This window comes from Leiobunum rupestre, chromosome 6 (assembly GCF_980474605.1).
Source record: "Leiobunum rupestre chromosome 6, qqLeiRupe1.1.hap1, whole genome shotgun sequence".
NCBI lineage: Eukaryota > Metazoa > Arthropoda > Arachnida > Opiliones > Sclerosomatidae > Leiobunum > Leiobunum rupestre.
In genome coordinates this window covers 1,542,919-1,566,846 of record NC_143389.1, presented here as the reverse complement: position 1 = coordinate 1,566,846, position 23,928 = coordinate 1,542,919, and the positions used below count along the sequence as shown (strand labels likewise).

Sequence of the window (23,928 nt, the reverse complement as noted above, 5' to 3'; positions counted from 1 at the left end):
TGATTGTTTTGCAAAGACTTAAGTGAAAAAAATTATTTTTAACCGCTAAAACTTTAACTTATTAATAGAAAGAAGTTATTTTAAGTTTTTATTAATTTATTACTTGTAGTAAAAGGCTCACCCTATTTATTTTAACCTTATATTTTTAGATAGCACTTATCATTGATAAGGGACATGTAACACTGGTATATTACTGTTAGTTCGTAGCATTTAATGTTTTTTTTTTGTATTTAGAGTTTTTTGAAAGCTCTAATTTGGTTATAAACAAAATATTTGATGCCTTTCCATGTTCGGTTTTTTAAAACTAATGGGTTTTTAGCTAAGCAATTGTTGCATTCTTTTTGATTTGGTACACGAAGTTCATCAATGCAGTATTGCAAATGTTTAAGTACCGCTTCCTTTTCGTCAGGGTTCCAAACAGTTCGAGCTATTCAAATAAAGAATTTATGTTTATATTAAGACAACCAAAATGCTATCCCTGGACTTACTAAAATTAGTCTTGGTCTTTTTAATTGGACTATCAAGTTTGTTTTCTTCAATGCATTCATCATCACTTTCCTTTCGTCTCTTATTGGAACGATTTTTGACTGTTGGTAAAGCATATTACATTTATTAGCGTTTATTTTTATGTGCTAAATGTATTACTATAGCCAAAATTTACAAAAAGTGACGATAGAAATTCATTTTTCACAAGGATAATGGAAGTTTCAATCTCTCTCATACCCTCTAAATTTTTTTAAATATGTAAATCAAGCAAAATTTCAAGTTTTCCAACACCACTTTTTGTAACTATGGTAAGATATATTTTAGTAAAATTTTCCCTTATAGGGATTGTATAAAAGAAATTGTATATATCCGTGGACTGTGATAGCCTTACCGTACTTAGTCTTGGTCTTTTTTATTTGACTGTCAGGTTTGTTTTCTTCAATGCATTCATCATCACTTTGCCTTCGTCTCTTATTGGAAGAATTTTTTACTGTTGGTAAATAATATTACATTTATTAGTGGTTTATGTGGTGTTCAGACCGAGTGGGTAGTTGGCCGAGAAGGTGGAGAGTCAAGAAAATGTAAGGGGTGAGGCTCCCCCATACCCCCAAGGGAACACCCTGTATGTATATGTGCCATCAAATTCCGGGTGGGTACTTCACCCACTCTGAATATACCAAGTTGGTAGCTATACCCACATTATCCGTGGGCCCGGTTAGTACAGCCAATAATTACAAAAAAAAAGAAATTCATATTATTTTCACAAGGATTATCAAAATTTCACTTTCTCATACCCTCTATTTTTTAAATATTTTTGTTAAAGGGCAACAAATGTGATGTTTAAGAACTTGAGATATTTAGCATTATATTCCCTATGGCAGTAAAGCCCATTTTTCGGCATTAGATGCCATCCCTCAGTACTTTATTATAAGTAAATGTAAATCAAGCAAATTTTAAGTTTTCCAACACCACTTTTGTAATTATGGTAAAATATATTTTAGTATGATTTCGAAAATGAACAAATAAAAATTAAATAAGGGTAACTAAAATTTTTCCTTACAGGGATTGTATAAAAAGTGGTTTATATCCATGGACTGTGATAACCTTACCGTAATTAGTCTTAGTCTTCTTAAGTTGACTATTAAGTTCGTTTCCTTCAATGCATTCATCACCACTTTCCTTTCGTCTGTTATTGGCACGTTTTTCTACTGTTGGTAAATCATTACATTTATTAGTGGATAATGGAAGTTTCAATCTCTCTCATACCCTCTATTTTTTTTATTATTTTCGTTAAAGGGCACACACGTGATGTTTAAAAACTGGAAATAATTATTGGCATAATATTTCCCGTGACAGTAAAGCCAATTCTTTGGCATTAGACGCCATGCCACAGTAGACTGCATTTTAAATAATTGTAAATCATGCAAAATTTAAACAAGCGCAAAAGCAACGAACGGGGAAACGCAATTTAAGCAATAACAGAGTTGCCACGAAATTTTCAAAAACAAATTCCCTGACTTTTCCAGGTTTTGCCGGCATGTTTTTGGTATTTCCCTGATATTTTAAAGTAAAAATTAGCCAATTTTGTATAATTGTATCGTCAAAAATAGCAGGCCGAGTCGAGTAGACGATAAAAAAGAACTTACAGTAGCGCAAAATAATTTCAACAACCGCATGTGATGTTCTGCGTATTTAAAATACGTCTGCGCCGAATCTAAAATTTCCCAAAATATCTCGGAAATTAAACATTTCCCTGACTTTATAGATTTTTCCCAGACTTTTCCCTGACGTGTGGCAACCCTTACTGTTAAGTTTATAAACAAATTGAGGTAACCAGCGTAAAAAAGTAAAGTCCTTTTATCTATCACACAAACGCAAACTTTAATTTTCGCATTTCCCTGCTGGTTGGTTTTCTGCTTGTTGCAGCCTACTTTTACGACTGATTATTTTTCGAATGAGGTGGACCAAGGTAGATACATCATGGTGTTACTTTAAATGACCAAGGTAGATACATCATGGTGTTACTTTAAATTTAACTTTTTTGGTATATATCAAGAATTTCTGCAATTTTTTTTCAAATACTTACTTCGATTTCTTATAGAGTGTAAACTTTCATAAATTTGAAGCAACAAGAATACATTAAGATAAAAATTTATATTTGGTCCCCTAATACAGTTTAATGGGTTTATTCCTATGAATTTCAATTAGCTTAGGACTACACCATATTCGTCAATTGAAATCAAGGATTTATATTATATTTCCCAATAAACATAAACTAGAACTGTGATATATGCGCCAATAAATTGTCAGTAATAATTGTAAAAACCCCATACCAGGTTAAAACTGAGCTGCCTTAAGCAGTTGTAACAGACCAAGTCATTACCTACTTATTATTTAATAAAAACCTTAATATCAAAAGTTATATTACATTAACAAACTAGGACACTACTTATTCCATACTATGCTTTATTTTATTCCAAAGCCAGTTACCTACTCGTTTATAACCAGGGAGGGTTCCTAGAAAATTGAGATAAATTTCCCGACCATTTTTCATAAATTTCCCGACCATTTTCAACAAATCCAAAGAGCTTGACGAGACTACAGAATAGGATATTGCTAAAAGCCCATGGAATTACTTAGTTCGTAAGCAAGGAGTAGAACTCAGACGCGAAGTATATTGAAGCTTCGTGAAATCAGCGAAATTCAGAAATTAATTTCCATGACTTTTAGGGCTCTGTTTTAAATTCCCTGACTTTTTCAACCATTTTCAATTACCCTGACTTGGTAAAAACTACATGTAGTTTTTACCAAGTGGCAATGTACCTTAAACCATATTACAATAAAATTAAAACTAAAAGGCCACGATACATCATGACTAAAATATTTTTTTCTTTTAAATAAAAGAAACATTTACATATTTGGGCAGCTTTCGGACCGTGGTCACTTTTCAAAGCCGCGTTATAATTACAACTGAGTTGTAACAAACCAATTCCACTCTTTTTAGATATTCGAATAAATGTAAAATAATAATTATAAAGCAAGTAATGGCTCCCTTCCGTTCTATTGAAAGGGCCTATGTACTGAAGATGGCTATAGTTGCTATGATCGTCAGGAAGGTGCTTTTATCTAGTATCAAGTTTAAAAAATGTTGTAATATTAAAGTCCGTAATTAAAAAACCAATCCAAGCAAGGCAAGGATGACTGCGCACATATTATTAGGAGAAATTAAAAGTGATAATTAAAGTTAGATTAAAATAAATCGAAATTTCTTATAACAACCATGACGTCTAAACATGTGGGTTAAAAGCCTACATGGAATGACCCTACAATATTCTATTAAAGTAATGTTCTCTTTTGAAAAATAATTAGACCAGAAAATGGCATTGACTTGGTTACTTACCATCTTCCATATCAGGTTCATTTTGGTCTTCATAATCATCATCACCATCATCCTCCCCCTCCTCCTCATAAGCATCATCATCATCATCATCATCTAAATACACGAAAATACTCAGTTATGTATTCATTTGAAAAAATTCATTAAAAAAAAACAACTTTTAGTAGGAGTATAGCCAGGAGTTGGTTTTGGGAGGGGCACGCAATTAAAAATAATAAAATATTGTACACACAACCTATTTGGGTTATTTTATGACCTTTCATATGTTAACAGGGAAATAGGGATTTTTTTATCGTTAGAAATAGGGTTAAATAGGAACCAAATACATGTAGAAGCCATTAAATGAAAAATTAGATCTTTATTTAACTTTTTAAAAGTAGGAAATTTTTTAAATTGTCTTAGTTTTAATTTTTAAAATTGTTTTATCACAAAAATAACGAAATTCATAAGAAATTGCGCGGGGGTACAAATTTTGCGTATAGAAATATAGTTAAAAAAATTTAAAACATTATATCCAAATTATTAAGGAAAAAGTGCTGTAGATAAGTAACTCCGTTGAGCAAAAATGTCATGTCATGACTGCGTTAATCGATATGTACCATCTACAACATAATTTCCTCGATTTCCCGAGTTCAGAGCTTGATGAAATAGGGACATGGCAGTCTGTAGCTTTGGCCATAGCCGCCATTTTGAGGGCCAATTTTTCTATAGAAAAAAGCATCTTGCAAAATCACTATGCCATGTCCTTATTGGTTATTAAATCTTTTAAAACTAGGACTGCCAGGTTATCAGGTATTTTAAAGCTTTCATACTTTTTTGATGAAAAGTTAATGATAAATAGCACTGCCCAAATTTGAGTTTTAGAACTGCAAATCCAAGTTTAAGAACTGTCCAAAACTGCCAGATATGCCCATTTAAAAATTTTAGCCTCCGAGATAGGGTGATTTAGGGACCAAATCCAGATTTTATTAATATTGGGGGACATAAATTTATAGTTGTGCTTGGTTGCCTATAAATTGAAATGTTCCTCAAAAGTTGTGTTTTAGTTTCTTATATGTTACATTCAATTTTTCTAAGGGTGACAAGCCAAGGGTCCTGGGGGATTTTGCCACCAGTCCTGGAAATAGCACACGTCCACTGGTCCAAAACCAGTTTGTAATTGCTTTGACCAGTTTTTTAATTTAAAAACAAAAGAGAGCTTACGAAGTTACCAGCAGCCTTTAGTAAGTGTATCAAGTTAAATAAGCAACTATTTAGATTGACGATTTTTAGTTAGAAATTTAAAAATAAGTTCCTAAGCATAAATAAACCAGGGCCCTGCGAATGGGCGATTTCGCATTCTTTAATCGGCTATCAATTGAATCAACTAATTGAATTATAATGCATGATTCAATTGCTATTAATTTTGAAGATTAGAAAACAGCCAATTTGCAGGGCCCTAAACTAAACTTAATTTTTTACATTTAGTTCAACTATTGAAACTCCTTCTGTGATACCAATGTAAACTTATAAAGGTAATATTTGCATATTCCAAAAATAATTTTGTGATACAAAGAAATCTTGTGATGTGATGCCAAAAAATATTTGAGTCTGTGTTAAAGGCAGTTTGAAAATTAATTTTGATACCGACATAACCGAGGACATAACTTAAAAAATTACAATGGGACCAGTAGAAAAAAATCTAAGTAAGGGTAACTGGTCCTAAGTACCAGTTTATTTTCGTAGACAATAGGGGTAACTAATCCTAAGGACTAGTTTAAAAAAATTCCTTATTTCCCTACCGTTGCCCACTATTCTACCTAGTAGGCAGTTCACCTCAAATTTTCTAGCTTTTGCTCTTGATTGGTTTAATATCATTATTTTCATCTTTATTAAAATAGTTTATTAGTGGAATCCTTTGGTAGCATTGTTGGAAGGCAATGAAGGCGAGGATAGAGAAGATTCATTATCCTCAAAATTATTGCTTGCCGGTGATGTAACCCAATTATCAGTCTTACGTAATATAAACTAGCCAGAGTCACTCTTTAATGAATGCTCGATACAAAAAGTATCTTTGAAATATATGACCTAAGATTATCTCTTGGTATAAACACTGTCAATTTTCAAAATATAGAATGGCTGCATTTGAAATCCGAAATAAAGTGTATTAACACAAAGGTTTTCATATTTTCTTAACACATTGTCAGATTGAGTTGGAAAGTCAACCCAACGCAACATGATACTACTCTGAAAAATGTGAACCAGACTCGACCTGTAACCCACCAAGTCAGGTTTAACACTGAACAGCGGCATGCTTAGTTTCGATAGATGGCGCCAGGTTACTCAGGATCCGTAGTGAAATTCTAAGAGAACCGAATTAAATAGGCCATTTGTTACGCTCCTGCCCCAACTATGCCTCTGTAATAATAATAATAATCAGCTAGGATAATACCCAAGGCACCACCCTAGGCCTAAGTCATCGAGCCATTTTAAAGCCTTTTTAATTCAGGTGGCCGGGTTACAATGCGTAGGAGGGTGGTGGCAAGCCCTGCGAGCCAACAGCTCCCTACACTAACTTTTACCGTTAACCTCAACAAATTTTTATGGAAGGGGAAACCGAAGATCTCGAGGGAAACCCCTTAAATCAGTGGGGGAGAGAACTTGCAAACTCTACGCAGAAGGATTTGTTAAGAGTTTTCACCCAGTGCCACAAGCTGGGATCGAACCCGGCTCCTCTTGCTGCGAGGCGAAAGTGCTAACCACTCCGCCACCCCAAATATTTCATTAAAACCAGTGGCGTAGCCAGGATTTTTTTTCAGGGAGGGCATACAATTAAAAAAAAATAAATAAAAATTTTATTCTTTATGGGGAAATTCAGTATTTCATTGATATTGAAAACTGTTTGGATTGTTATAAATTGGAAAATATTTGTGGTAATTCAGGTTTACAAAGCCATACAAAAGGTGTTCATTAGGTTAAAATTGGAGTTAAAACTAATAAGAAATCATTTTACAGGCGGCGATAGGGTTTTAATGGAAAGTTGTTTACAGTTCCATTCCCATTATACCAACACAAATACAATTCAGTAACTATTAAAAATTGGATTAGTTTTTTAAATGGTAGTCAAACTCCAATAAAATACCCATTGTCTTCCTATACAGTCCATAGAAATTCATTTAGCATTCATTATATGAGTTTTTCGTAAGAAAATTTATTTATAATTAGATGAATAAATAACTTAATATTTACCTGTCAATGTCACGTCAATATCATTGAAAGTTTTTCCTTTCAAAGAACTTATATTCCCTTTCTCCATTTGAATTAAAACTTTGCTAACTTTCGCAAGTTGATTTGCGTCGTCTGGCAGACGATAATACTGTTTGTGAATTTCCACACCGTGACCCATAAAGGTTGCCAATTGTTCGATGTCATTTGGTTGAAGATTCATCACCTGCGCTATAGTGGCAACATGCTTTCGCAGTTTTGTTGAAGTAAAACTTGATTTATTTTTAACACCCGACTTTGAAGCACACTCCGACATACAATCAGATCCTCTATATGGTGTTAATGTTTCTGTATTTCCCCTTGCAAATAAGTATGGGTTGTCTTTACTGATACCCACATATTCACGCGAGTGAACTAAAAGATCCATACTATTTTTTAACTTGGGCGTAAGTATAATTGGAACTATTCTCCCCCTCTTTCCAACTATCTCTACCCTCTGCAATGTTGAGCAAAGCTTTTTCTCAACTACACTGAGTGATTTTTGTACGTCGGAAGAAATATCATTATCACTGGCTAGACCCTTTAAATATTCTTTCACCTCTATCCTCTCAGATTATCCTGCTCTTTTTCGGTTGAAAAGAATAAGTCTAGCGAGTGTTATTTTTGAAAGTTGAGAAAAAACTGTCAGATTCGGGACTTTACCATCTACGGAACACTCGTTTTCAACTTTTTCCAGTTCGCTGTCTAAATATAATTTAAATTTCACTATATCTTCAGCCATAGGTAGGAGTGTTTTCTTATTCATCTTTGATTTCTTTAAAGTTTCAAGGGCATGGGTTGAAATCTCTTTTTCCCAATCTCTATCCATTAGTTTGACAAAGTTTTTTGCCATGTTTTTTTTCTCCAAATCATCACATTTGATGGCTTCGCTTTCCAGTAAATTTGCTACCTTTTTCAGAGACATGCCTAATTTCAATGCCAATGACGGTGTTGAAAATGTACTGCCTACGCCTTGAAATTTGCAAACTGATTTTGTTGAGCTGATAACATCATCAAATCGGCTTGGTTTTATTAAATCTTCCAGATGTCCTACAGAAGAATCTTTTTCTTTTGCATCAATTAGTAATTTACCAAGCTCTCTCATTTTTGATGAAATGTCAGTTAATCTTTGTTGGTGATGGCCGTGTTTCCTAAACATCGAGTACCCAAATTGCAATATTAGAGGATCTTGCCGAACAAAAAAAGTAGTTTCATCCGCAATCATTTTGTTTAGGACTTTTTCTTTAAAAATATTAGGAACAGCATTGCCTACGGGGAGTAACATTAGACCATCTTTCTGTTGAGATTGTTTTTTGGATTTGTTAATTGGCGCCAAATAGCACCTCTTAGAATGACGCCACAAATGTTGTCTTTTATAATAACCTAAGCAATGCTTGCATGGAAGATAGTTGGACAGAAGCTGATCGTTTGATGGACGTCTTTTAACTTCAATTAAACCTTTCTCCTTTGTAAAATGCTTTGCATTTTTTACGAACAATCCCTTGTTTATCAACATCTGAAATTTTTTTCTTCTAGTAGGGGATCCCCTGCAATGCATTAGGGCTGATTTCACTTCTTTTACCGAACTGTGTTTCTGCTCAAGATGCCTTGCGAGTTTAGATAAATATTTCTTACAAAAAATACAGAAATACTTTTTGTTATATACTCGTTTGCAATTTATTTTTATGGCTTTACTGATATGAAGATCCTTGTACTCTCCATCCGTAAATAAACGTTTCTTAAATTTCTGTTTATTTAACTGGCTTTCTTCAATGTTCAGACCTGAAACAAACCAAATTACTCAAATAAAAGGTGTTTAAGATTTAAGGTGTGAGATTATAGAATATTTTTTTAAGTGTAAACAAAAGGGAACAAAAACAACTAAAAATTTGACTTAATTAATTTTACACACTAAACAGTTATGAGTGGTTCAAATTTGGGGTTGAACCAAGGGGTCAGACATTTACCAAAATCCCGTACATAAAAATTACAAAATCACTTAACTCTTTCTATGGTAAATTAACATTAAAATCAAAAAATCACTTCAAAAAGTAATGATAAAATCGCCAAAACCCTTAAATCCCATACAAAATATTGGCAAGTGTTTGACCCCTCGGGTTGAGCTCTATTTAAAACCACGTTAAGAAAATGCAACAATAAGTCTTACTTTTTTGTTTTGACACTCTCAGAGAGGGTCCAGCTTCATTTGAACAAGAAGAATCTGAGGTTTTGGTATCATCGCATTCACTTCCCTCCGAATCATCAAAATTACTAAAGCTACCATTCGAGTCATTTTTGCAACCTGTTATGTATTTATTAGAATCAAGATCAATATTGCTATTTAGTTCATTGTAATCGTCTATTAACTGACCTGTCGGTTTTTCGCAGATAGATTTATTATCTACATGTCCTTCGTCGGTCGCTTCAGCGTTGTGCGCATGTCCTTCGTCGGTCGCTTCGGCGTTGTGCGCATGTCCTTCGTCGGTCGCTTCGGCGTTGTGCGCATGTCCTTCGTCAGTCGCTTCGGCGTTGTGCGCATGTCCTTCGTCAGTCGCTTCGGCGTTGTGCGCATGTCCTTCGTCAGTCGCTTCGGCGTTGTGCGCATGTCCTTCGTCAGTCGCTTCGGCGTTGTGCGCATGTCCTTCGTCAGTCGCTTCGGCGTTGTGCGCATGTCCTTCGTCAGTCGCTTCGGCGTTGTGCGCATGTCCTTCGTCAGTCGCTTCGGCGTTGTGCGCATGTCCTTCGTCAGTCGCTTCGGCGTTGTGCGCATGTCCTTCGTCAGTCGCTTCGGCGTTGTGCGCATGTCCTTCGTCGGTCGCTTCAGCGTTGTGCGCATGTCCTTCGTCGGTCGCTTCAGCGTTGTGCGCATGTCCTTCGTCGGTCGCTTCAGCGTTGTGCGCATGTCCTTCGTCGGTCGCTTCAGCGTTGTGCGCATGTCCTTCGTCGGTCGCTTCAGCGTTGTGCGCATGTCCTTCGTCGGTCGCTTCAGCGTTGTGCGCATGTCCTTCGTCGGTCGCTTCAGCGTTGTGCGCATGTCCTTCGTCAGTCGCTTCAGCGTTGTGCGCATGTCCTTCGTCAGTCGCTTCGGCGTTGTGCGCATGTCCTTCGTCAGTCGCTTCGGCGTTGTGCGCATGTCCTTCGTCGGTCGCTTCGGCGTTGTGCGCATGTCCTTCGTCGGTCGCTTCAGCAATGTGCGCATGTCCTTCGTCGGTCGCTTCAGCAATGAGCGCATGTCCTTCGTCGGTCGCTTCAGCGTTGTGCGCATGTCCTTCGTCGGTCGCTTCAGCGTTGTGCGCATGTCCTTCGTCGGTCGCTTCAGCGTTGTGCGCATGTCCTTCGTCGGTCGCTTCAGCGTTGTGTGCATGGCCTTCGTTGGTCGCCTCCTCAGTTGATTGTACGCATTTTTCAAAATAATTTTTTTTTTCAATAGCTGCAGTTTTGTCTATTAGAAAATTTTAAACTTCAAAATATGTCTTAACGCAATAAGTGTGCCTATCATTTTTAAATGGCAGCTTAATTGTCAGAATTAACTGCCAGATGTCAGTGTCATCTGCTCTGGGAGAGGGTCTCATAAGAATTTAGGCTAACGGTCAGACTTATATAAGATAGATAAAACTTATGCTAACACTAGAGGAAAAACAATATCAAGGGCAGTTTTTTTTAAATACAATTACATTTTTTTGATTTATTAAATCAGGGTGACCACTAAAAAACCCCAAAATATTTATAGGAATATAAGAAATTCAACAGTCGATTTATAGGATAATATAGGAGTATTTTCTTTGATAAATAAAATTTAAATTGGTTTTGATTTAACTTTAAAAACTTCACCGATTCGTGCATCGAGGACTAGTTAGACAATTTCAATTGCTTATTTTCTAACTATTTCTAAGGTGGGTTCTTCGGCACCTCTGGTGACACGAAAAAACCACACGACATACAAAATAATATCTAATTATAGGAAAAAATAGGAAAAATGGTTAAATTATAGGAAAATGGTTAAATTATAGGAAAATGGTTAAATTATAGGAAAATGGTTAAATTATAGGAAAATGGTTAAATTATAGGAAAATAAAGCAAAGCACTGAAATATAGGAAAAATTATAAAATAAAGGAAGAATGATCACACTGCCTTATATATTTATGCAATTTAAATCGCTACCAAAAATGCTATTTAAAAAATGACAAGCCCGATAAACTCAAATCTTCATAAAACCGTGATCGTATTGAAATGGTGCATTTAATTTTTTTTATTAAGAGATTTTAATGGGATAGAGTTTTAGCAGTACAAAATCCAGCAAATGAGATCTTACGTGCACTAGTTATTCCCGTTATAACCAGGATAACGTTGTCATATGATTATGGTACTTGTGGCACATCTCAGAATCTAACTTTTCACTGCAAAAGTTAACTGCTAAAAAAACTCCTAGCTCCAACTTGGTGTGGACCCAACCCACAGTTTAGTGCAATTCATTTATCTTATAAACATGTTCATTGTGAATCAATATATATATATATATATATATATATAGCTTTTATTCAAATTAGGACTAGGTCATTTTCAAAACGGCTTCATAACAAATAGAATTCCATCCCAAACCCTGACTATTTTTTTGTCGATAATAAAACCCCAGCTCAGACTTGAATTTATTTTGACCCGGCATTAACACTACAATTTGATAATGTTACCGTTCACAGTTCTTAGTAAAATTATGCGTTCTTGGTAAGACCAATATAAATTTGCTAAAATTTATGAATCTCTAACTAGTGGGAATAAAAAACTTACCTCCAATGAAAAGCAAAATAGCCCTGTAATATCGCATATCTGACCATTTCACATAATACTCCTCTCCAAGCTTCAGTTTGGACTTTGATCGAACTCTTTGTAGGTTACATAAATACAATACATTATCTTCGATATATTTAAATAAATATGTATTCTTGCAACGTTCTAATAGAAATAAAAAAAAACAAAAAAATTAGAATTTTAATTTAAATAGATAGAATACATTCTTAAACACGACTTAGCAAGGTACTTTACAGTCTACGGGGAGGATAGTGAAAAAACCAAAAAAGGCTACACAATAGCACTATTAGTGCCCTAAGTTAGGATAGTAGATAATGACTATTGGATTTCGCACTAGAAAAGCGCAGGAGAAGATAAAAACTTCCTGGTAGGGAAAAAAGAGCAAATCCTTTATACCTTCTCACCCCACCCCTACTGCTTCTTGACCAACAAGTTTCAACTTGCATACATAGGGGGATTTTTGCAAAATTAGTTTTTACCACCCGAATTCATATTTCCAATAAGTCAGTCATTTGCCTAACTATAAAACACCCTTCGTTTCCAACTTAATTATTTAAATTGTGTAAATATACCAAAATAAGATATTACAAGCCAAGACGATCTAGATGATGAAATAAATTTATCTAGAGCATACACATATACTTATGAACATTTATCTAGACTCGAAGATTGGCGAGCCATAGTTTACATCATAAGGTAAAAATACCTGTCACAACTTGGGAAGTAATTTGATTATAAGGAGTAACGTACTCTAACTAAAGCTTAATTTTCCTTTTAAATTCAATGCATTTAATTGTAATAAAATATTGAATGTTAAATGTTTCAGTTTTTCACACAAAAACCATTAAAAACACCATACAGATATGTAGCAGACCAAAGCATATATAAAGGTTCGCTTAAGCTAAGTGAAGCATTATATAGTCTTTGATAGCAGACTATAATTCAAACTGAGGAAAAATCCTTGATATATTACTATAAGAAATAACTAGATAAGAGAGTTTCTAGGCCATAACCTGGAAACTAACCCAGTATATTTGTCTAAAATTGCACCAATATATTTTTTCTTTGGCATGTTTTTATTTTTATTAAAATTTAGTATTTGCCAATATTTGGGAAATTAGCCAGTTTCCAGTAGAGGCGCCAGCAACAGGCCGGGGCAGGCCTGGGCCTACTTGAAATTTTGGTAGTGGCCTCCAAAAGTCGTCTTAAGGGGTCTCCCAAATTTAAATATATGGGCCTCCAAATTATTAAAAATCAGAAAATTTTGTAATTCAATGTGAGTGATTTCGCTTAACGACGCTGCTGTTTTTGTTCCTTTCAAAGGTACGAGACTACGAGTAACTTTTCTTTGACAGTAGTTCATTTTATAGTTTTAATTTTTCGCAAGCGCTACTATATAAAAATTGTACCTTTAATTTTATCTTTACAAATAAACGGTTCTTAAACTTACTTTACTTAGTGCACCTACGTACATTCATTTTCCTAAAGTTGTAAGTTCTGAAGTAAAGGAATGTGCATGCGTAGTATGGAAGATACGTAATTGTTTAAATTCATATTTAGTTCTATTTTTTTCGTTGCGTACCAATTTTAACCAAAAATGGCACCAAAATTTTGGTGGGGGGGGGGGCTCCAAATGTTTGGCCTACCTCCCCAAAAATCCTGCCGCCACTACTGCCAGTAACAGCATGGAAGAAAGATTAAGAAGGCTAACTCGGTCCCACTGAGATATGAAAGTTTTTTTTCGAGTCATATCGCTATCGCCACCTAGAATTTGTACTGAGCACTACCCCATTTTATTTATTTTTCGCTATGGCAGTTGCGGTTGTCACGGCATTGTGGCGTACATCGTTCGATAGTAGTTTTACTGCCACTCTGGTAGTATTTTGTTATGAGCTTTGCAGTTATTGGTCAGAGTATTGACCAATGGGGGTTTTTCCACTATTGGGTTAGAAGATAAGTTGTTCTGTTTTTGGGTAAGATAGTTTTGGTCTGTCTTTTTCCCAAAGACTATATATACGCTTCGCTACATAGACTGGAGTGTTCGATGGCTCAACTTGCATACGATAGCAGATGCTGGTCAAAATTTTCCCCGCGCTTCCGAGGGCTACTAGCGGCGCCTCTAATGGCTGGTCAAAGGCTTCTACTGTGTTTCGAAAGTGTGGCTTTTCTGTATTCATTTCAGGGGTTATGCATTCCTGTGGATTTAACGGGAGTGGATGCTTACGTTACAGCATGATTAACGTCATGATTGTGATCAGAAGATCCAAGCCACTAATGAAATATCGCGAATCGCTTACTTACGGACATGATAAATAACGTCCAAACTTGAAGGGGCGAGCTAAAAACAATATAATAAAATCCCCCCCCCCCGCGTATACCACTACCAATCACCACTACAATCTCATCTAAATAATGAAACATTAAGAATATTATACAACGCCCTAATAAAACTGATTATCGAATACGCTATAATCTTCTATGCAGTCTCGAACAAAAATGATTTAGATAAAATTGATGACCAAAATAGCACTGCTAAATTAATAGCAAAACAATCCAAATATTCCTCGCTTACTGAACCTAAAAAAATTGCAATTTTTATAATTTTAACCACCTCTATATAATAAATATCCTTCATTTTATGTTTAAGATTTAAATAAAACACTCCCTTATGTTTCAGACTGGTTTGAAGATCACAATACTACCAGAATAACTAGGTGTGATTACAAACTTATGTCAATAATGTGTACTCAAAATATAAATCTAAAAGACAAGAACCTCTTGTTGAACCGTTTGGAACCATTTTAATGGTACCTGCTCAAGAGCAAGTACTGGCCGGAACTCAAGGTTGAAATCTCTAAAATTCGTCTGCACATCGTACGATCCTAATTTGAATCACAACTTTTCGTACAAAAGTTCTGAACTATCCAGAACTCACGAATAGTTTTCAGCTACTAACTCGTAAAGGTCAAAATTCAACCAATTCCACTAATCATAACCATACCTACATGAAAAATACCAAATATGGTTTGAAACTTATAAGTTATAAATTTGAGTTAATATATAATAGATTTATCTATTATATATTAACTCGTTAAGGTCAAAATTACACTAATTACACTCATCCTATCCGTAACTACATGAAAAACAACAAATATGGTTTAAAAATATGGCCAAAAACATTTCAGAAACATGTTATATATTCACCCATAAAGGTCAGAGGTCCACCAATAATACATAACCACATTTCTGTCAAGAAAAAATATTAGTTTTCCCTTTCCCTAAAATTTTTAGGTTGTCAAATGCAAGAAATGTGAAAATGAAACGTTACTCTCTGTTGACGTGAGCTTAGTTTGTCAATTTCAAGTTTCAAGCACATTTTTCAAGTAAATGCTTATAGCAAGTAACTCTAAGAGTTATTTATTGCCTATAAATTGACCATTAATGACTATAGGGTATTGGCAGTGCTACGTCAGTTTTTTTTTCAATAGTTTTTATCGTGGGGAGAAAAATATGACCACAATGGCGGCCATGGCCAAAGCTACGGAGTGCCAAGTCTCTATTGGCAATTATACACTATACACTTGAATTAAGAGCAATTGCTGAATTAGCCGTTATTGATTTCGAGAACTTTCAACCAGTTCAAATTTTGAACTAATATTTTTAAACAACTAGACCTGAGTAAAACTTTACCAATGTTTGGAAGAAAAAAACATGTTCACACAATAAACATTTAAAAGATAACTTTAAGCCTTATTGCGTATAGTAAATGCATCAAATTTAGTTTACAAAATAATGCAATGTTTTAAAATATATAAGTTCATACTTCTTATATTTAAATTAAGAAAGTAATTTAAAATTACCATTTAATTAAGTCTGTTATTTTTGCACAGAAAACTATTGGGCGCGTAAACGTTCAACGAACCAATAAAATCCATAGAAATCTCATAGGTAACTAGAATGCTGCCGTGTAACTGGGAAATGGACCAAACGCCGTGGCAGACGATAGCCAGATCTCAGCCAATCAGAGCTCAAAGAGCGGTTCTGCCAAGATTTTAGCGTCACCTAGCTCATTATTATTTTTTAATTACGTTACTATAGAAACATTTGTTCATTCTTCATATCTTCAAATACGGCGCACTCGGCGAATGACAAGTTCTATGAGATTTCAATGATAAAATCTCAATATCAAACATTTAGCAGTGTTACCAGTTTTTGGGTACATTTTGCCGTTCAACCGACCAACCGGAAATAGCTCATTCCCAGATGAATTTGGAGAGGGGAGTAGAAACCGAGTATCTTTTATTGAAGCGTCCATTAGGAACTTAATTAAGAGATATTTTAAATACAGTTGAAAAAGTATGGCATCTAAATCTTTACTGGATATACAAATTCCTAAATCAACTCGCAATGAGAGTAGTATAACCAAAATGGATGGGTTGGATAGTAAATTTGGTAATTCTACAGCCACAAATAGTGAAAATAATCCCGCAAATATGCATATTCCAACCATAGAAATCGGAGGATTCCATACAACAAGCTCGTTGAAAAATTGAAGAAAAACGAAAGGCTATGCCATAGTGTTTACCCCCCCCCTCCTGACCGTGTTATAAGTAATAGTTTACCATTTTGTATATATTTGTATATAGCACTTGTTCATTTAAGTTTTTTTGGTTTTTGTTTTTTAACACCTTTTTATATTAACTCGAAACCTATTATATCAACGTTTCTTATTGTTGTTTATGTAGTACCATTATGTACCTGCGAGCCTTTGCTCCTCCCTGATTTAAAAGGGATCTTATGGGTAAATAAAATTCATTCATTCATTCTGTCTATGGCCAGACCTAGCCGAGAAAGCTTCAATGGAATTTTATCTAAGAAAGGGTCTACTCGAAACCATGAACATCCAACGACTCCTGAACATTCTTATTGCGCAACCATAGCTGAAGATAATAAGCCTACTCTTGGAAAATTAACTTTCAGTAAACTACATGTATCTAAAAGATCAGAGTTGGAATGCAAACAAATTTCAATTTCTCGAATATTTTGTGGAAAAAAGCGTAGCAGATAAAGCTATAGACGGATATGGAAAAATAGAATAATCAAACGTTGAAATAATACCTGAAAATGTTCAAGACGAAGTTATTAACATTAGTGCTAAGATTAGAGATGCTGCCATCTAGGAGCAACAAACACAAGGAGAACGCAGCTAGCCTTTAAACACGCTAACGAAGGGTTGTGTACGAATTTCATTGGACGAGCGTCACGAGCCTTTACCATGAATGTTTTACGGGCGGGGGGAAGACAATTTTCAAATTTTCCCCTTCCAACGGTAGCAGGCGCTAAAGCGTCTAGCCAATGAAAAACTTACACAAGAAAATCCAAGACTTTTGACGGGTTGCGTTCTCCTTGTGTGGGGTGTTGTGTTTGTTGCTCCTAGCTGCCATAAACTATTTTACTTCGGAAGCCATGCTCATAATCATTCAAATTTTAAATATAAAAACTGATCTGTGGAAATGTTATTCCTGTCCAAAGATTTTGATAACTATGGACAAGGATGCTTGTGATAAATGTGGGAAGCCTTTACCAATACTCACGTAAACAAAAAAAAATTTCGGTCTTTTAAATTTTCACCAATTTTATTATACAAATAAATTAAAGAAAAATTAGTAGAATAGATATCAAATATTTATTTACCAAATAATACTACTGTATTAATTTGTCATTTACTTAACTTATAATCAAAATATATTTCGATACTTTCACCTTGAGTTAACAAACTTTACCTTCCTTTTAACAGTAAAAGACAACAGAAATTGAAACTTTTAGAAAGCTCACTAGTTTTGATAATAATAGAGCTAGAAATATCAACTTCGATTTTTTGCCCTCTTTTGACCCCAAATAGATTCGAGCATTTAGTCGCGAGTCATTATTTGACCACTGTAACATTCCCTTCAATATTTTATAATATTTAATACTTAGTTACTGTATACTGTACAGGGACGTGATTCTACGCTTGTCGTTTCGTGTTAAAGAAAGAAAATTTTCGTTAGCTCCAGGCGCGTAGGAACGTTTTGATTTTAGGGGGGGGGTACATAAAGGCTAAGAACGCCTCTTATATTGTACCCCTGTACCATCCCCGTTCCTACGCCACTGGTTAGCTCCATAGCACTTATATAAGCTAACAAAAATTTATTATCGTTCAGTCGCTATACGATAAGAGTAGAATCACGCCCCTGCTGCTTCAATTAGTGTTAATAGTGATATCAATAAAACCTTAAACCTTTAGTTTAGAGATATTTTAAAGAATCCAAAAGGATATTTAATCAAGATTAAAGATATTTATAATTTAAGAACGTCTTTAATTTAGGTTTTATATTGGAACCAGATATTAAACGGCTATTTTTAATAATAGACCCACCAGATATTTAAGTTTTAAAACCAAACCAGATATAAATCACAATTATTCAAATCAAAAGTAGCATAATATATGACATAAAACTGCCCAGATCAGTCTTTCTTTTACAATATGTGTCCAGGGAGGTTCCAGACACGTGGTTGTCCAGTGGCATGCCCAAAGTTTATCAAAACTCTGCCAGGGGGAGATAGATTATTTCCCCAACCCCCAAAATGCCGGTAAGAAACACTGGCCACAAAACGCCATAAACCATTTATTACAAAGAAAATACGAAAAAAAAATTCAAGGCCGTGCAAAGGAGGGACAGCGAAGGCAATAGGCGTTTAAATAAACGATCATCCATCGCCGATTATAGTTTGTGCTGCTGCGACTGGACATATAACTGGTTTGTCTATGGTTTCTCTTTATACTGCCAAAGCTAAGAATTTTCTATGCATAAATCTGGCAGCATTTTTCAACAGGGGGGCAAGACAGTCAGAGAGGGGTTTATTTAAACGCCTATATCCTCCCGCTGCCCGGCCGAAAAAGGCCCACCAGGGACCGTTTAGGGGGTGAAAGTCATGATAACGTGGGAAAATATTTTCAGGGCTCCAGGGAGGGGTTGCAAATCTAAGGAGCCCGCGAGTAAATTTTGCCCCGGGCCCCAGGATACCTCTGCACGGCCCTGAATATTATGTTATTTGGGTTTAAAAAAAGAACTTCGTAAGCATGTCAGAGGCGAATTTTCTTGAGACTGCAAATAAGCTGACATAACCGGGATAACCCACAAAAATTTCTATTAATCATAAAAATGGTGGATACTTGTTTATATATGGATATTCTTCCGTGACAGTGGCGTAGCAGGGTCGCAGGGCCCGCAATGCGGGTGACCCCATTCAAAACGAGAGCCATACTTTACAACAATCCAAAAAAATTTATAACGTTATTATAATTGTCAGTCATTGAAACTACAAAATAGCTCTTGCTGGTTAACACACATCGAAAACGACGGAAAGTAATCATTTAGTTATGTATTTAGCTTCTCAAGTTTTTTGATGCCAAATTAAATATATAGCCTACTTTGCTACAAGAAAAGTCTAATATACATCTTTATAAAAATTCTTAGTTTTCTCCTAAACGATCAATTCGAAAAAAGGACCCATGGATTCAAGATGCTAGCCGGCCGAACTCTGAAGCTACGCCACTGTTGGTTCACAGCTATAAAACAATTTAATATGCAAACTTTTTGTTGGGATAATTTTCGGTTATGGATATAAAACCAACTGATAATTTTTATTCAAAATAAGAACCATTAGAGAACAATAACTACATAAAACAATTACTCACCGTTTTTGGGAGCCATCGTTAATTATTAGGATGAGCCCGAAAATTTCCTACTAAAACTTTATATGTAACATATTAGCACAGAAAAATTCAGCGAAGACATCGCGGACATCGCGGACAGCGATCGCGAAAACCGCTCCAGGAACACGAAGATCACCGTATGAGGACCGCAGTCCGCACAAAGATTACCACGTGCAATACCCGTAAACCGACTAGATTTCAAGCGGCGGTGGCGTTAGGAAATAAATATTTGGCGGTGGCGCTGCGATTTATAGAAATTTTTTCCAATTCATATCTTGGCGTTTACGCGAACGTCTGCAACGTTCTGCAGATTTGTAGACGTTTGCGTAAACGCCTAGAAATTGGTTTGAGCAAACTGTTTAATCGGCGAACATTTTTCTGCAGCGGCGACGCCATTGGTGATAATTTAACACCCCCCTCTAGCTTTAAACACCAATAGGCACAGTTGTTAGTTTCCTTTAACCATAAGTAACATAATATGAATAAGTATAACCAAAGTTCTGACCTCAAAAGAGCAGTTCTCACACTTTCACCAGCTCCTATAACGGGAGACTTTGAAAGATAATTCGGGACCGCCACTCCTTTTTTGCTCCAGGGTCTCCACACTTTTAATCTGACCCTGCAAATGAAATAACTCTTGGAATGTCAAAGGTTCTACTGGCACGATGTTAAAAAAGGCGGAGTTAAGACGACGTAGACGTTACACGAATTTCGAATTCATTAGCTCGAGGCAGTGGCGCATCCAGGGGGGGGGGGGGGCATAGCAACCAATAGGTGATGCAGGGTTGCCACGCGTCAGGGTAAACATGGAAAACAGGGAAAAGTCAGGAAATTGAAAAAAGGGAGAAGCAGTAACGGCTCTAAGGTTTTACACAGGTGGGCAAATTAATTTGTGGCCCTTACAACTTGAGTAACCCCTTGTAATTTTGTGGCAGCTGTGCACTATGTTTTATAAACCCGTGTTTGTGGCTAAAACTCTAAAAATAAAAAATTATATTTATAAATTTAGTTTTTTTTGCAAAATTTTAAATTTTGTACGCGGCCGGGAAACAACAGGAACAGAAAACTTTGTACACCAGATTTCAGATTTCACGTGATTTCACTTTTGATTTAACGTTATGGAAGCTACTGATTTGACCTGATTTCAAAAGTGGTTAAACCCTCGTCATGTGGTAATTTCCGGACGAATTCTTCTTTAAAAAGAATATAACCTCAGGTTTTTTGGTGTGAAACACCAACACTTCGTTCATTTCCCACTCCCTCCTATGGCTTCAGATATTTTTGGCGCTGGTTAGTGATTACCCGCCAAAATTGTTAACATAAGAAACATAAAAAACCTTAAAAAAAGACTTGAGCTTATATTCCCTTTAAGACTATAACGGAAAAAGTCACGATTTGAAAAATATGAATTAAAACGCTTCATCCAAATCGACGAATAAATCACGCGATTTTATAAAATAATAAAACGGTCTAACATAACCGAGTCGGAAAGGGTTTGATGAGAATTTCGAGGGGGGGGGGCGAAGGAACAAACGCAAAATACGAGATAAATAAACATGAATAGGCCCGACTGACGAAAAAACGTCTACCCGCGAGAAAAAAATCTCCCAGCCAGGTTGAACGCGGCCGGGAAACTACAGGAACAGAAAACTCTACAAACGCCCAACCTCGCTAAATATTTTTCATATAAACACGCCAGAAAACTTAGCTAAATTGAAAATTTGACGGGTTTCTTGGTTTTGATGGTCATCGCTTTACATCTTTTTCACTCGCTTTATAACGCGTCACCCTCGAACCCAGAATCAAGACTTTGCCCTCTGGTTGTTTCGGGCCGGAGCTTTTGAAGTGTAGATTTCTACCTATCGCTTATATTCGGCTCTGTATTCTACAGAAAATTTTCCACAAATCATTTTAGCCTACATTGAAATTTCGCCTATAGTCAATATTATTTATCGAAATAATTAGTTCGGTAGGTTAAAATATTAACAAGACGTGGCGCTAGATAAAAAAAGGAAGGCTCTGTGAAATTTGGATGGTTTCAAAGGTGTTGTGTTTAAAGGGACTTTCACAAGACTCCTCTGGTCAATTTAAAATACTTCATTCGGTCGCTTGTCGTTGTGAAGTAGAAATAACTACCGAATGACTGTTTTTAAATCGAGTAGGTCGCTCTTCAATGTCCCTTTTAATGACAACAGAACTTTGTGGGAGACCAACGGCTTTCCAATTTAAATTCTAACAGCCGCAAATGTATTTTAAGACAATGTTACTTCTAAGGGTGATTTTTGAAATTCTTCAGTCCAATTTTCCCCATTTTTCTTAAAAATTTATGATAACATAGCAATATAAAAAGCCGATTATGTAAATTAGCGTTGAAGCATAAGTAACATAATAACTGTTGAGTAACGATGTCGACTAATGAAACTGTGTCGCCGGGGATTTGGGCAATTGGAGAATCTGAAACCGGAAATCCGTTGAGAAAATTTTGACTTTATGTCATTATATACGCGCCAAAGCGCGTTTAGGTTTCAAATAGGACCACAATTTCCTTCAGAAACAAAAATTAATGATTTAAATGCGTTTCGATTCAATTAACAAATAGCTGCTAGTTCTTAGGATGTAGTGATTTATACGGTCATTGTCGAGACAGACTATCAATTATTAATTTAGCGGTGGGATAATACTGAGGGCCCTACTTACAGTGATAGCATATGTAACATAGTTACTCATAAGTATGCCACTAGCTCTATTTCTTAACTAACGGTTTGTTTCCCAGATATTGCGTCATCCGTTCTCTACGTAATATTTGACGTCATATTTGATGTAATATTTGACGTCATCGAATCTCAAATGCCGATTATGCCATCGCTCAATTAGCTCTACGTCTGATAAATCGACGGCCATTATTTTACTAAACAACCTGTTTGAACAACCAAGGCTTAGGAGCTAAAATGAGATACAATATAGTGTTCGGTGCTGTTAATGCAATGAATTTGCAAATTAATGAAGTTTTCGGAGACTCACGTTCTAAAATAAATTTGCATTGTCAAATACAAGAAGCAGTATTATTGGAAAAAATAATTGAAATTCCGGTTGAACTTTTCTGGGGCATCTACAAGGTTGGAGTCTTTGCAGATTCTTTTGAGCCTAGGCCTAACTCTTCTAGGCTCGGTATGGGTTTTAACAACGCTGGTGGAATATCCCACTTCGACTACTTGTTCCATTTTGGAAAGTGATCACTGAACCGTATTGGTCATTTTCCCAACCTTTTATTTTTCTTAACTACTCATTTTTTTAATTCATCCGCACAAACCGAGCGAGTTTATAAATTTCAATAAAGCTACATTGGGCTGACTAAAATTCCGACACAGAAAATTCCTTCTCAATTTAGAGGTTTTCCATTGGCTGAAATAAATATGTTAGTAGCCAAAAGTGTGACTTCCAAAATTACAAGGATGAATAAAAAGGTTAAAATCTAACGTAGTCCACCTTTTTACTGGTTTGTGGTGAAGATTTTTCAATGGAATAAAGATAGAGTGGCATACTTAGGAGAAATTAGCTTACATATGGTGATAGTAAATCAAATTTATTTTGTGCAATGCTTAATTTGGATTAATTAAGTTCTTCGTAATTTTGTTTACATTTGATAACCATTTTTTTAAATATTAATAGTTTCATTTAACCATAAGTAACATACGATAAGTAACGTGAACGTTATTACGTTAATAGATGTAAGTTTATGATAGTGTGCCGCTGAAGTGGCCACGTCATCGGAGCGTTCAAAAGTGGCGTAGCTACGGGGAAGCAGATTCCGCAATGCGGGCGAGCCCATGGGCCTAGGGGACCCATTTGAATTTATGTCCATAGTTTACATAGATTTCTAAACGGTAAATGGGTAAGGGCCCTAGGAGTCTAGTTGCTGGCGGGCCCAAAATCTGAAGCTACGCCACTGGCATTCAAAACTGAAATTCTTTAAAAAATTATTATATTTATACGAGAACATTTATTGGTCGCATAAATTTGGGTTAATGTTGAACGAAAAAAGTATAGAATGCAGTGGCGTAACTATAGGAATTTGGGCCCGGGGTTAAACTTGAAATAAATGGCCCTCAATCAACACCTTTTAAAGCTGAGCCTTTCCATGAATTTAAAAAATAAATAATCACTTTCAAGAATAGCAGAAAACACGAAGTAAATAAATGTGTGGTGCTTGTGTGGATGAAAATAAACATATGATGA

General features: G+C 35.6%; 2 protein-coding genes across 3 annotated transcripts; both read right to left on the bottom strand.

Moving 5' to 3' along the window:
- Positions 1–205: 205 nt before the first annotated feature.
- LOC149937648 (uncharacterized) lies at positions 206–7,691 on the bottom strand. Of its 2 annotated transcripts, none has more exons than XM_090177941.1 (6): positions 7,112–7,691; positions 3,887–3,979; positions 1,596–1,691; positions 878–976; positions 489–587; positions 206–427 (listed from the first exon to the last, which is right to left on the bottom strand). In XM_090177941.1, the coding sequence occupies exons 1-6, from the start codon at positions 7,512–7,514 to the stop codon at positions 231–233; spliced, it is 987 nt and encodes a 328-aa protein (XP_090034067.1). In that variant the 5' UTR covers positions 7,515–7,691; the 3' UTR covers positions 206–230. The 2 variants fall into 2 exon arrangements, with proteins under 2 accessions (XP_090034067.1, XP_090034066.1); XM_090177940.1 differs by having other exon boundaries at positions 1,596–1,694; positions 7,112–7,687.
- An 8-nt stretch (positions 7,692–7,699) lies between these two features.
- On the bottom strand, positions 7,700–13,452 carry LOC149937647 (uncharacterized). Its single transcript, XM_090177730.1, has 7 exons — positions 13,384–13,452; positions 11,913–12,077; positions 10,309–10,568; positions 10,058–10,064; positions 9,498–10,010; positions 9,294–9,428; positions 7,700–8,908 (listed from the first exon to the last, which is right to left on the bottom strand). The coding sequence occupies exons 2-7, from the start codon at positions 11,947–11,949 to the stop codon at positions 7,701–7,703; spliced, it is 2,160 nt and encodes a 719-aa protein (XP_090033856.1). The 5' UTR covers positions 11,950–12,077; positions 13,384–13,452; the 3' UTR covers position 7,700.
- Positions 13,453–23,928: the final 10,476 nt, after the last annotated feature.

Bases quoted from the DNA above. Each gene is read 5' to 3' on its own strand.
- LOC149937648 (XM_090177940.1), bottom strand. From the start codon at position 7,514: ATGGATCTTTTAGTTCACTCGCGTGAATATGTGGGTATCAGTAAAGAC. The intron at 3,980-7,111 runs GTAAATATTAAG...TCGTGTATTTAG, and splicing joins TATTGACGTGACATTGACAG to ATGATGATGATGATGATGAT. The intron at 588-877 runs GTAAGGCTATCA...CTTTACCAACAG, and splicing joins AAAGACCAAGACTAAGTACG to TCAAAAATCGTTCCAATAAG.
- LOC149937647 (XM_090177730.1), bottom strand. From the start codon at position 11,949: ATGCGATATTACAGGGCTATTTTGCTTTTCATTGGAG. The intron at 10,569-11,912 runs GTAAGTTTTTTA...ATTTTCTAATAG, and splicing joins TATTTTGCTTTTCATTGGAG to ACAAAACTGCAGCTATTGAA. The intron at 9,429-9,497 runs GTCAGTTAATAG...AATACATAACAG, and splicing joins TATCTGCGAAAAACCGACAG to GTTGCAAAAATGACTCGAAT.